Here is a 14,249-nt window from a genome sequence, read left to right on the forward strand (position 1 = left end):
ACTAGACAGTAATATGATGCAATAGAAACAGATTTGTGTGATGAAGCAATGAGTGCTGAGAACTTGGCATCCAGAGTACATCTACTCTCACAGTTTCAAATAAACTCTCATCTGCCCCGTTGACCTGAACACCTACCTACTAACAGCTGCATTGCATCAAGCGCACACCTACAGCATACCTTGCAGCTTAGCTTCACCCCAGAATAATCCAGTTTGCACACTTAAAGCATGCTTCACATATTAACCAGAGCATAGTAAGTGGGGACAATGGAAAGATTTTCTTCAAAAGTGCAGTCCTGAACCAAATTAAAACACTAACACAGAGGCACTTCTATCGTAGCCACAAAGGCAGTAATACTCCAAGACATAGTAATACTCCAAGGAGAGGGATGCTTGTTTATACAGTGCACAGAATCACAAAACTAGGGTTAGAAGGGATCTCAAATTCACTTAATGCATTTCCATGAGGATCAATCACGTATATGTAATTCCTAATGAATGTCTGATCTGTTCTCAAGAACTTCCAAATATAGTGACACTACAATCCCTCTAGTAAAAAAAAAAAAATTAATTATGTGCTTACCATTAGCATTAGGGCTCTGTTCGAAGACTGATCACTCTTAACCTGAATGCCTGCACTGTTTTCTGTTGCCAGCTGTTTGTTCCACCTCTCTCTCAGGAGTTTCCACTGCAAGGATGATTCAGCTGCTTGTGCAAAGTCCACTAAACTGCTGTGAATTATTAAGGAAATCTGAAGTTGACCTTGCTTTGTACCTTTATAAGTGGCTGGGTCATTCCTACAATAGGGATGGGATTTCTGAGAGGGAACAGAAAGCCCAGCTGAGGAGTCAGCCCTGTACAAGCTGTCTCTGTTCATCCATCAAAAACCTCTGTCTCCCTTGCTGTATGTTCAGTTCATTACTCCTTACCCTGCTCCTGTAGAAATGGAAATTAGTTCATTAGCTTTGTTTTAGGAAGGCTGAACTATTCTGGTAAAAGGTAAGAGATGTTTGGAAGGGATATGATGGCTTGTGTTTCAGTGGTTAAACAAACCACTGCTAGGAATCAGACCAGGACTTACACGGGGCCATGTTATCCTGAGTGTTTTCAAATGATGGATTTCTTCCACCTTTTTTTCTGAAATATTGTTTGTGATGGAGGCTGAGCCTGATGTCACTTGGAGTAACAATGCCTCTTTTGCCATTTTTCTTATTCTTGCAAACTAGTTTGCACAAGGGAAACCTTTTGTGGGGCCTGAGGACATCCATGCCATTCCAAGTTCTGAAGCCCCTATAGTCAGACCCCTATCATGGGTATGCAGGGTTACTGTCCCCTATCACTGCTGAAGGTTAGTGTAGTTGGATGTTGAGGTAGGAAGCTATGTAGAATAGTATAGAAGTTATGAATTAAGTCACTGAATGGATCAGATGACATTTTAAATTTTAATGCAAATGTATAGTGCAAAATTCTATGGATTCTTCAGTACTTTGATCTTGAAGTAGCAGGAATGTCTTCAAAGCAATATTCTGGTTAAATAATTAAAGAAAAATTGACACCTTTCACAGAATATCACATTGCATACTAGATTGTGTAGAAGTCACTGTTGTGTTCTGAGGTTATTTTTGCATGTTATTGTGTCTCTGCCTAATCCAAGTTTGCCCTTAGGAGATTTATAGGTTTTAAGTAGGAGAAAAGATCTAAAGATAAATACAGAAAAACATGAAGGAAAAAAGTGTTCATGAAGACTGCTCTGCATCCTTGAGAGACTTAGCCACAACACTCTAAGTAGGTAGGAAGAGATGTGATGCAGGCAAAACAAACTTTGAAAGTGCTCAATCATCAGCCTCTCCAAATCTCTTTTCCTTGCAATGTCACCAGATTAGTATGAAATTTGGTTATCAAAATTTGATCCTAAGTGCATGACTCCCTTAAAATAAAGCTGGCCAAAAGGTCCTGATAAACTTCTTTCTGTCATTCAAAACTAAAAACATTTTCTCACCAAATTCTGGTGTAGAAATGAACTTTATTCAGGTAAAGATGCCTGGGTGAAAATAGAATTAAATTATTTCTAACCAGGTCCAACATCTGCCTAAAATAAATGAAACAAACCAGCCTCAATATACCGTCCGAACATCTACTGAGAATCAAACTGAAGTCCCTCTAACTGACATTCAGTATGAATGACATTTATTTCACACTATTTTTTTCTTGTGTCCTGTGTAAAGCTAAAGTTTTCTTATTACCACATTCTGAATAAATCATTTGACATTTGAAGAACTGATGTGTGAAACTCTAGCTCATGAAAACTTAAAACAGTAAATAATGGAAGTACACTATGACATGCTTTCTCCTGAATTCTTTGTGTGATGTCCACCATTTTTGGTGTACGTTTTGGCGGGAGGGCGTCACAATTTCAAGACTTTTGCCATACCTTAAGAATCTGCAGCACCTTTTTCATGAGAAAAGTGAATGTCATTTCCTGGATTGCTTAAAAATGCTTCTTTTCCTGGTACTCTTTCATCTGGCACTAGAAGGATGGTATGTTGTCAAAAGGCATGCAGCTGATATTAACAAGTGTTGTACAGCTAAACATCATGACAACCATCAAGTTGTGTTAGCATTCAAAAGCTAGGAATCAGTCCCAGTATATCACTTCCCTCACTGAAACTGAGCTTAATACTTAGCCTTTTCTTTGAACATTTGTATCTGAAAAATATTTTGATCACACTGAAACCACTTTACAGATTAATAAATGAATAGCAACTCTTTGTGCTATTATGCTGGGGTTGACTCTTTTTTCCTCAAATCCTTAAGATTTCAGTGTGTCAGGTATGGCTAACATCTATTATTTCACAATTCCATTGAAGAAGATATTTACTTCCCAGGGCACATCTAATTTCATACAGTGTTTTTGGCAAAGTCCTCTGGTTCAGACATAGCATTTGATATCAAAAAGGTTCTTTCTTCTAATACAGCTTACACCACCTCCCTGCAAAACATAAACTAAACCAACAAAAACATGCTTTTATCAGCACAGAGACATCTTCACTAGGGGTTTTGCCAGCATAGCTATCGTGATTAGAGGGTATATTGGTTATTTTTGCTCCCACATCCTAGCCATGATGGGTATACGGGCAAAATTAAGTCCCTGTTGAGTCATGGCCTAAAAAGTTATCAAGTTGTCAAGATGACAAAAGCAAAAGTCAAAGCTAAGTTTTTCCTGTTTGCTAAATTTCATATATATGAGAGGATCTTCTCTCACATTGATGAGAGGAAAACAATCCACAGACTTGAAAACAGAAAGGAAAAATCACTCTCAAGAGACGTATTTCTCAAACGGATGGATATTAAGCTCAGTATTTGCTAATTGGTTCTTGTGCTGCTCTTCTTGTGCATTATTTCCAGCAGTTACTTTACTAGGCTACTCCTTTATGTGCATATTGGGTATAGACTATTAGGTGCTATTTCAAGCTCCTCGTTTTCTTCAGAAGTGCAACCTCTGTAAACATTATCACAGCCTTGGGACTGTGTAAGCAGCTGGATGTCTTTATAAATAAATAAATAGCCTAAATTAATAAGAATAAATAAATTAAATAAATATTCACTGCTAACAGAGTCATTATTAGCTTAGCCAGATTGTGTGCCCTTAGTGGCTTAACTCTGGCTGACCCCAATAGATGAGGGTAGGAAAAAAAGGGAAAAGAAAATAATTGCTTTGCTGATTTCCAAGCTCAATAATTATCTAAAAACCCCCCAGCTGTAGGTTTCCCCTGTTTACCCTCATCATCCATGAGGGAGACAGGATGGCCAGGAGAAAGGGACCTATTAATTAATTAGCAAGAAAGACTCTGGGAGACAAAAACATTGTGGGCAATAAAACGTGTTGACTCTTTCTAAAACATTAGTTCTATTTTATAAAGCATTTATGGCATAAGGAAAAGGAAACAAAAAAATGTTTCTTCTTCACAATGCTATGTCTTTCAATTTGCCAGGAAAAAAACCTCAACACTTAAAGCACTGTTTTCCAGATGAAATCAGAGTGTGCATGAGGTTCAGCTTAACAAAGCCAGCTTCCGTACTCCCTGGATTGTTAGCACTGTAAATCAAATGTTATTCTGGAGATACTAGAAATATGTTTGATTACTCATTAAATGCTGAGACTTGCAACAGCTGCTTTTGGCTACCAGCATAGCAAAACCATTAGTAAAAAGCTGCCATTCTTCATCAATTACAACAGGGAATGGCAGTATTGCTTTTGTGGACATGGCTGCTTGTGACAGCTGAGAGAAAGATATATATAAGTTTAGTGTGATGTCTGGAATGCAAAACAGGAAAAAAGTGTGCTTCCCCGATTGTGTCTAGTATTCAAGATATTGATGGAGCCAGCAAGCTTGTGTTATTATCAGGGCTGCACAGCCATGAATACATAAACTGGAAACTGGCTTTTCCGAGTAAAATATGCCTTCCTCACGTTACTTTAGTGGGAGTCAGCTTCAGGAGTATATCTTCAAAACATATTATTGGTAATTTCTTCTATGAAAGATAAGCCCCAAAAGGGCAATGTCAGCATCTCTCTTTACAGATGCACATGTTCTCCCAGTGCTGGAGCTTTGCTAAAACTGCCAGTGGCAGGTCAAGGGAATATTTATTGAGACAAAAGATCTCCTGATCTGAATTGCAATGTAGTGCTGCAATGAGCCATGAATTCACTTGTCCTTTTTTTTTTCCCCCTGAAAGAAAAGAAAACATAAGAAAAGTAGATGTTGATTAGGTTTTTACTTGAATTCTGAAAAGAGGATGGATGTCGTTCAGGTTGCCAAGGTGCTCTTCTGGGAATTGTTTAGGAAGAATATTGTGCAAAGTAGTGAGTTTCTATGCTAGCAGGTATTCCTCTCCTTCCTCCCGCCCATCTAAAAAATGTTTGCACAATCGTCTGATTTCTTTCAAAAGTACTAGGCACCAACAACTCCCAGCAGAGTGACAAAAACACAAAATCACACGTGGTAGGGGAGAGGTTGTACAGCAAGATGATGACAGCTCTTCTAACTCTACAAGAAAACCATGTTGGGGAATAAAAAAGAAAAGAAAAAGAAAGCTTATGGCAGAAGATCTGCTATTCGATCTTTACTCACCACGAGTAGATGCAACTACCTTGATAGTCCATTACAAAAAGTAAATTCTATAAAAATGCACATACGATATCTCTTATTCATTTCCTACTAACAAAAGACAAGGAAAAAAGTGAACAAGACAAATGGTAAAATCACAGCCCTGGACTTCAAAAGAGGAGACTTGAGCTTGTTCAGGAATCTGCTTAGCAGGATCCCATAGGAGCATCCAAAGAGGCTGTGGGATCTCTGTCATTGGAGATATTCAAAATTTGGCTGGACAAGGGCCTGAGCAATGTGCTCTGACTAAACCTCTGATCTACGCGGAATGGAGAGAGGCTCCACCCAGAGCCTGTAGAACACTTACAACATGCTGAAGTCCTGCTCTCACTTGCAGTATCCCTTCCCTTCTCAATCACCCCCAAACCTTACTGCTCCCATCCAGCCTTCTCTTGCCTCTTCAAAGCCTCAAAGCAAGTCCCCCTCACTTTTTGTGGAAAATAATGCACTGCCACTACTTAACTGAATTTTGGCATTTATTACCAAACTTAATGGGATTTGCAGGCCTAGTGAAAGCTGATCTTAATGAGAAAAGACTTGACATATTGTGACCTCCTTTTTTCTTCGTCTTTGCAATTCTGTTGACTACATATGATTTTCGCAGGAATCATGTGTAAATAAGTCTGTTGTCTTATTCTCCTAGCCTTGAATCCTCTCATTTTCCTCTACAGTGAAATAACCAATTCATCTGGTCCCAGCTGAATTTTGTGAATTCTTGGTCATGCCCTTCAGTTCAATGAACTAAACATAAGAAATTAAGCTTTCCTGTTTGTTTTTTTTGGAAGCCAACAATAGCTCCACGGCCAGCAAGATACCCCACCTACACTTTGGTGATGGCAAAACTTATTTCCAGGCTGAAAGAGTACAAAAGATCAATATTTTAGTCTTTTATAAGAAAAATTCAGGGGGAAAAAGTCAATAAATTAAATGTTCTGTTTTGAAATTGGGGATAGTCTGAATTTTGGAGTAATTTTTTTTAACAAATTTTGACTCATCATTCATAAGCAGTTTGAAAATATCAAACTGGGTGTATTAGAAAATTTTGAAATTTCTTTCTAGTACTTTTTGGATGGAAAGAGTTTTAATCAATACTGCTCTTCTTTCAGAGATTCTTTTGATTTTGGCAAAGAAGCATTTGTACTAATGAAAGACTGTCAGAAGAAATGGTAATAGCTCTAGAAGTCAAATCCTTATTTCATAAACATTCTCATTATGGTATAAACTCAGGCTTCCTATAGTTCCCTCCAGTCATTCTAATATAAATTACAAAGCTATTTTAGTGCTATTTTAGTCAGTTTGGCCAATGAGTTAGAGATCTTGGGCCCCATTCTATTTGCAGTTATTGCTGGATTGCCTTTGGACTTCAGCCAGAGTAAAATTTAGGCTAGTATGCTTGCTGTGATTAAAACAACTATTTACAATATGTTAGTCCTCAATATTGTCTGTATTATTTTAAAGAAAATATAATCTTCATTAAAATTCCATACCATTTCCTTGAGCTGTGTGAATTGTTCAGCATTATTTTTCTTTTCTTTCTAAAATATAAATAACTACTTAAGCACATCATTCCATTCTTCTGCATTTTATAATGCCTTACATCAAATATTTGTTGATTGCACATCAAAAATTAAAAATGTAAGTCTTTTTAAATGCTAACTATCATATAAGGTATTTCCAAACAACAAAAAATATTGTATTTTTTTTGTTCATTTGATTACTCCATGTAGTAATGTAAGTACATATTTTAATTAAAATGTCATGAGCTATAGTAAATGTGATCCTCCATCACTACCTCTGTGCATTAAAGATTTACAGCTGTAGTGCCCTGTATTATTGCCTGGAAAAAAATAATTAGATTTTAGAGTCTACTTTTAAAAGTATACTGGTTTTATGCTTTGCAATAAAATAAAAAGCTTGTTAGATACAATGGGTAATGCTTGATAATACTGAAAGGATGAGAACCCAATTTCAGAAAACTTGTTTAGAACATTAGGTATGAATTTCAGTTAGTAAATGACTGGAGGCACATTAAAAAAACATGCCTGACCTCTCATAAAAATATAACCTTTACGTATTACCTGTTTGTTGTAAAAGATCTGACAGATGAATTAATACAGTTGAAACTGCTATCATTGTGAAGTGGATTATTCTTCATATTCAGTGCCTGCTATTTATGAGGCTAAAATATGTCTTTGAAAGTCTGCCTTAATAAAACTTAGTTTATAAATCAGTATTTCTTCTTTCTTTTGTGTAATAAGGTTGAATTACCTGGAGCATGTACCTAAGAACATCTAAACTAATATTTTTAAACAACTAAGAATTGGTCTGTGCAGGCATCATCAGACTCCTAGGTTGGCAGCAGAATCTTCAGGCAGGCTGACGGCCACTGTCTGCTTCCTTCACCTTGCAACATCACAGTTTTGCATGAGAACTTGGACATAGATATGGATTCAGCTGTGGTGTTTCACATGCCTGCCTGTGCGTCACTGGTAGATACAGAGCAGTGCTACTAGGCTCCCTGTGCCCAGCCCCTGGCTGCAAAGTGAGGTGCAGGTGCCTGGCATGAGTGTAGATGCCTACATGGTAGAAGTCTAATAATAAGTGACATGAGCTCCACTGTAAGTATCTCCATTGAAAGCACTCATTCCGGCTCACTTTCTCTCAGCAAATCTTTGTTTTGGTAAATAATTTCTGGTTTGAAGGAAGCTGCTGCTGGTGGTGTAGCAGGAGCCACTTGCTGGTCATAGTGGTTTTGGAAAGAAGGGGAGATGGTCACTGCTCTGTAAAAAGGATATTGACTGGTTTTAAACTGCTGTTGCTAGGGCTTAGGAAACAAATGATGGAATAGGAGATGAGCTCCAAAATCCATTCTCAGCCACAGTAGCTTTGCTTTGAATATGCAAAAACAAATAAACACGTTCACTGCTGTATCTGTTGTTTCAGTCTCCTGAGACACTGTATGGATTAAATTTATAAAAAATTACCAACTTTTCTTGTTAAAAATCCCCCACTAATACATTCAATACCTCACATGCCAATATCTTAAATATATGTGAATACTTACATCATAATAAGAAAAATTAAGGTTGCTTGAATATCTTAATTGAGCATTTTTTACTTAAACATGTTGGAACTTAAAAGAAGCTGATGAATATAAAGTCAGTAGCTCTTGATTTGTGTTAATTTAGTATACTTTGTAAAGTTTCTCTTATTCTGAAGTGTTACCAATCTGTGCATTCATTTGTAAATCATAGAATCATAGAATGGTTTAGGTTGGAAGGGACCTTAAAGACCATCTAGTTCCAACCCCCCCTGCCATGGGCAGGGACACCTTCCACTACACCAGGTTGCTCAAAGCCCCATCCAACCTGGCCTTCAACAATTCCAGGGAGGGGGCATCCACAACTTCTCTGGGCAACCTGTTCCAGTGCCTCACCAGCCTCACAGTAAAGAATCTCTTACATCTAATCTAAATCTACCCTCTTTCTGTCTAAAATCATTACCCCTTGTCCTTTCACTATACTCCCTGATAAAGAGTCCCTCCCCATCTTTCCTGTAGGCCCCCTTTAAGTACTGGAAGGTCACTATAAGGTCTCCCCGAAGCCTTCTCTTCTCTAAGCTAAATAATCCCAGCTCTCTCAGCCTGTCCTCATATGGGAGGTGCTCCAGCTCCAGATCATCTTGGTGGCCCTCCTCTGGACCTGCTCAAGCAGGTCTGTGTCTTTCCTGTGCTGAGGGCCCCAGAGCTGAACACAGTACTCCAGGTGGGGTCTCATGAGAGCGTAGTAGAGGGGCAGAATCACCTCCCTTGACCTGCTGGCCACGCTTCTTTTGATGCAGCCCAGGATACAGTTGGCTTTCTGGACCGCAAGTACACATTGCCAACTCATATTCAGTTTTTCATCCACCAGTATCCCCAAGCCTTTCTCCTCAGGGCTGCTCTCAATCCACTCACCACCCAGCTTGTATCCACGTTTGGGATTGCCCTGATCTGGGTGCAGGGCCTTGCACTTGGCCTTGTTGAATTTCATGAGGTTCGCATGGGCTCACCTCTAGCCTGTCCAGGTCCCTCTGGATGGCATCCTTTCCCTCTAGAGTATCAACCACACCACTCAGCTTGGTTTCATTTGCAGACTTGCTGAGGGTGCACTCAATCCCACTGTCCATGTCCCCGACAAAGATGTTAAATTATACTGGTCCCAATATGGGCCCCTGAGGGCACCACTCATCACTGGTCTCCACCCGGACATTGAACCATTGACCACAGCTCTTTGAGTGTGACCATCCAGCCAATTCCTTATCCACTGAGTCGTCCACCTCTCTAATCCATGTCTCTGCATTTTAGAGACAAGGATGTTTTGCAGGACAGTATCAAAATAAATTAAAATTGTTGGATTTGGGGTGTTTTTTTCTGTGTTATTTCACCTGGAGGTAATACATTTATGAATTCCACTAATTCAGTGTCATGCTGATCTATCTTATTCATTGCATATGCCTTTTTGTTTTGGGTTATCTTTTATTGCAGATCTGAATAGAACTTAAATACTCTACCATGTGCATAAAAAGCTAGGCATAATGAGATAAAATATAAGTAGTTTTTTATCTATTAAATACAGATCTCTTCCTGGTCTCTTTTATAACAACAATAATGAAATGTCATTTAACCATAAGGCAACAAAATCAGATTTGCTCTAGATATTGATTTGATAGAGTAAAATAGTAAATAAATGAGTTGGTATTTTATCTATAATTCTACAAATAAATGAATAAATGACACTGTTCATATGAAGGTAAAATGTTCTTAAAGTATATATAATTTTTCCAGAAGAAAAAGACTGCAGCATTTTTCACACAAACTTTACTAGAGCTAAGTCTGCTTTCTGAATATGACCTAGCATAGCAAACTAGCATATCTTACTATCCTTTTAAAGTACGCTGTAATTATTTTTTCCTGAACTGAGCTTCTAAGGATTAAAAAAAAAGCTCTGGTAGTGATAAATACAGGTGCAGAATTGTAACTGAAATAGACAGAAAATAAGCATTACTAATTAACTAACAGCTTAAGTACTCAAGAGGCACAATGTTTCTTCTTAAATAATTTCCTTAAAATTGAATCACATTTATGATTTATTTTCTCATTGCAGCTTCAATGTATCAGTTAATATTGATTTCAAATCTAAAAATCAGTACAATATTAGATTTAAGAATTATTCTTTTTTAAAAGAGCTGGCATATAGACTTATATTATATGTTGTTTGTAATTTGCAAGTGAGGTGCAGTGAAACAAAATTCATAAAGATGATATATCCTAAAGTCCAAAGGTACTGCAAAAGTATTGATTAGGTAACATCAGATTTTCCTCAATGCCTGATTTTAGAAACCTTTTAACTGTCTACATTTGTTGTCTAAAGTTAGTTGATGCGGTCAGTAGTAAAATATGTGATTCGCCTTCTTGAGGTGATGGCCAGTGCTCTGTGTGGCAGGTCTGCTGTTTCTATCAGATAGTCTCAAGTGTTGGAGAGGTCTTTGTTACGGCGTTTGCAAGTTCTCTGTTGATAAAGTGTGAGAAGGCAGGTGCTGTGGCTAGCCTTCCAGAAACATTAGATTTTTAAATCCTGGCCTTTGGTAGGTCTTCTCAGTACTCAGCACTTCAGAAAATAAGTGCACGTAAAAAGAAACTTAACTTTCTGCTCTTGCATTTGTAGATCTTAGTCTGCCTGTCCTGTTCTCTTATGGAGAATGTTGCTCCCTTCAAGGTGCAAAGCAAAGGTCTTGGTAACATGCTGACAAAATTTTGTCAATTCGTACTCAGAAGACAAACTAAAATCAGCTCCCTGAAGTAGCAACCAGTGTGGCATCAGAAACACGAGTGATGGCCCAAGGGGAGACTTGGGAATGTGTGACAGCACTGCTTTTTTTTTTTGGCAAAAGTGCAGGCTTTTGTCTTAAACCAGTCCTGAAGCAGCACACTTGTCACCCAGAGCGCTCAGTCACCCAGTTCCAGCTCAGACCTCAGCATTTGGGAATCTGATTCTTTGCTCCACCACTTCAGAGGGGAGCAAAACTCACCAGCCTAAGGTCAGAACACAGTGAAAGACTGAACAATTTGGTAGGGAGGAAAGAAGGCAGCAACTATCTTAAAAGGTCGCATTTCTTTTCCGTGGAAAAAGTAGACTGAATTTTTTAGGTTGGAAAGGTAGTAAGATACTGTAGCAATGAAGGAAGACAATTGTGTGTACACCAGGAAGGGAAGTTGTACTGTACAGTGAGTGAACATAACATGTTTTGCCAGTGTAATTGCTCCAGAAGGAACAGATCTCCCTTTTTCTTCCACAACAATAAGGGTCCAAAGGTGGCATGTACAGTGAACTTCTGTTTTTCAAGGGAAGAGGGGAAAAAATTTGAAAGCTACCATTTCCTTCTCCATCTTGGTCACTGGAGTAGAACTAAATTATTGCTGTGGCTCCCTGAATTTCTGGAGCAGAAGACAAGGCTGAAAGTGGGAGATCAAGATAATACAAAGATATTCCTTATGGACAGGAACAGATGAAAGCCATCAAATGCTCTACAGGTATTAGATAGCTTCTGTCTGTCATCCCAGTAGGAAAATGTATTCCTCCAACTGGGCTTGTATAAGCTATTTAATGTATAGTCAGTTATGGTTATGTGTTATGTAAAGAAAGGCACAAGTGTTTGAGTAGGCACTGCTTCCACAATTGTTATACCAAACATGAACTTTGGTCTTCTCTAACATGTATCATTCCTCACCTTTCACATCCAGAAAATCAAGAGAGTAACCTCAGGCTTTTAGCTAACTGAATCCATCTCAATGGTTTGTTTTCATTCATTTATTTGTGGTTATCTTTTATTTCTTTTAGAAGTTGATTTTAATTAAACTTGTCCTCAGCTTAAAAACATGATCAGCCTATTGACTTTAAAAAGTGATTGTTAGTGAAATAACACTTATATTTCTGTGTCTTCTTCCGGACATAGAAAGAATATCTCTTGGAATACTTTTTCATTCTCTGTTGTTCAATAAACAAGTGTAACAGGAGCAGTCTTGTATGACCAGCCATCATGCAGCAAATATTTTTAAAATGTTCATTGCAAACCCTTCAGCACCACTGTCAATCCTTATATAGGGGGGAGGGGACGACGACACTGAAAAAAAAATCCTCCAAACAGCTAATTTTGCTATGAGTTACTTTCCTGTCTAAGTTGTAGGACCTTTCACATGGAGCATCTCTCAGTGAGGCACTCCCAGAAATAAACTTTGACAAGTCCATCAGGTTAATTTTAGATTGTGAACATGCTTTGAAACTTGCCAGTTTTCATTACAGAAAAGTAGCAGTTTGAAGCAGTCTTGAAGCGCTTACAGTATTCCACAGATATTCTTGAAAAAATGTCAGATGACCTGCAAATGCAGAACATTTCTTAAAACAAAAACAGTGGGGATAACGCTCCTCCCTGTGATGTTTCTCATGTAGGTTGTCTTAACACTCACGCACTCCAAATCAGCATTGCAAATCCCAACATTCATTTGCACAGAACATCACAGGAAACTATTAATTCTTCAAAGATGACGGGAAAGCCAAATATGTGGCCATTTCTTTTGCTGAAGACTATAGTTTGAACAATATCTTCATTATGGGGCAGTGGGGAAATGCAGGTAAATTGCTTGAAACAATTGACAAGATATTTATGCAAGACTATTGCCATTTACAGTGAATTTTCTGTCTTCATGTGCGTTTCTTTTGCTCCATGGCATGGGTCCCCTTTAAGTCAGAATATAAAGCAAACTGCACTAGGTCTGGTCTATAACCATGGCTGAAAATAGAGTATCAAGGGGAGGTTCTTCCTCCACGTTACTTTTGTTTCCTATTGAGCTGTATTGGAAAGGGAAGAAGACTCAAGTCTGGATTTTGAAGACAACTGGCTGAACCAAACACCTAATTTCATTCTACAATAGGAATGTGAATTCCATCTTTAGGAGACTGCAGTATATTTTTTTAATGTACTTAGAGATTGGTTCACTGGCAGATTCAGGAGTTGCTTGACCAAACACTTGTCTTAAAGGCAACTCATATGTTTTACTGCCATAGTTGTCAACCATTTTACAAAACTGTGGGGCATACTCGTTTTTCAAAATCCAGTATTGTGCTTTCCCAAGCCTCCATCCTATATGGGTTGAGTAAAAAGTTATTGTAAATAATGCATGCATCATAAACTGTTTATAAATATCTTCTGATTGTGGGCTTCTTCCCTTTCCTTCCCTCATCTGTTACCTAGATGGTTGCTAGCATGGAGCTGAAGAATTGACTGTTTTATTCTTGCCTTGTTTCCAGTGGAACAAGAATTACAACAGAATCCATTAGCAACAGGGCTAATGTGTCTGAAATATCCCTGATCACTGCTCTATACTGAAAATGTGATTACCTGTGTTTCTTTGCAGGTGCATATGTGCTTCAAGTAAAGGCGACAGATGCTGATGATCCCACTTATGGAAACAGTGCTAGAGTGGTTTACAGCATTCTTCAGGGGCAACCATATTTCTCCATTGATCCGAAGACAGGTAAATAGTTTATCAGCAACAGGGGAAGATTTAAACTTTGGATTTTGATTCATGTGGGCAGTATCAATGAATAAATACAGACTGAGCTGATAAGACCAAAAGCCAGTAGAGTAACTTCGCACATGATTCAGTTTTGAGTATTGACTAGTTTTTGAATGAATTACACTCTGTTGTAGAAACAAAAGAAACATCCTCCTCCAAACAGTCCTGGAATATCTAAAATATGTATACATTAAACAGGGGGTTTTTTTATGCTTTACCATTTCTCTATTGCTGAAGCTTTATCTGCTACATGCATTCTATTTTTTGGGGTTTTTTTCCTGATGATTCAGTTTTGTATCTTGGGTCTACATTCTTTTTTCCTCAGCATTTTTACCTGCTGAACTTACAGTCAGAAATTCTCTAGCAATGATTGTTTTGCTATATAGAGCTAATTTGAGACTGTGGAACAGCTAATCATCTCCTGCCCTCCTCTTTTCCTGGGGCATATGTTTGTCTGGGGTTACTGG

At 38.2% G+C, this 14,249-nt stretch overlaps 1 protein-coding gene across 1 annotated transcript in view; it reads left to right on the forward strand.

Moving 5' to 3' along the window:
• Positions 1–14,249, forward strand: part of CDH12 (cadherin 12) — a 165,799-nt gene that overhangs the window by 75,721 nt on the left and 75,829 nt on the right. Inside the window, exon 3 of the mRNA XM_075495640.1 lies at positions 13,621–13,740. Coding sequence (XP_075351755.1) covers positions 13,621–13,740 — 120 coding nt within the window. The remainder of the gene's footprint in view (positions 1–13,620; positions 13,741–14,249) is intronic.

This window comes from Mycteria americana, chromosome 2 (assembly GCF_035582795.1).
Source record: "Mycteria americana isolate JAX WOST 10 ecotype Jacksonville Zoo and Gardens chromosome 2, USCA_MyAme_1.0, whole genome shotgun sequence".
Lineage (NCBI taxonomy): Eukaryota > Metazoa > Chordata > Aves > Ciconiiformes > Ciconiidae > Mycteria > Mycteria americana.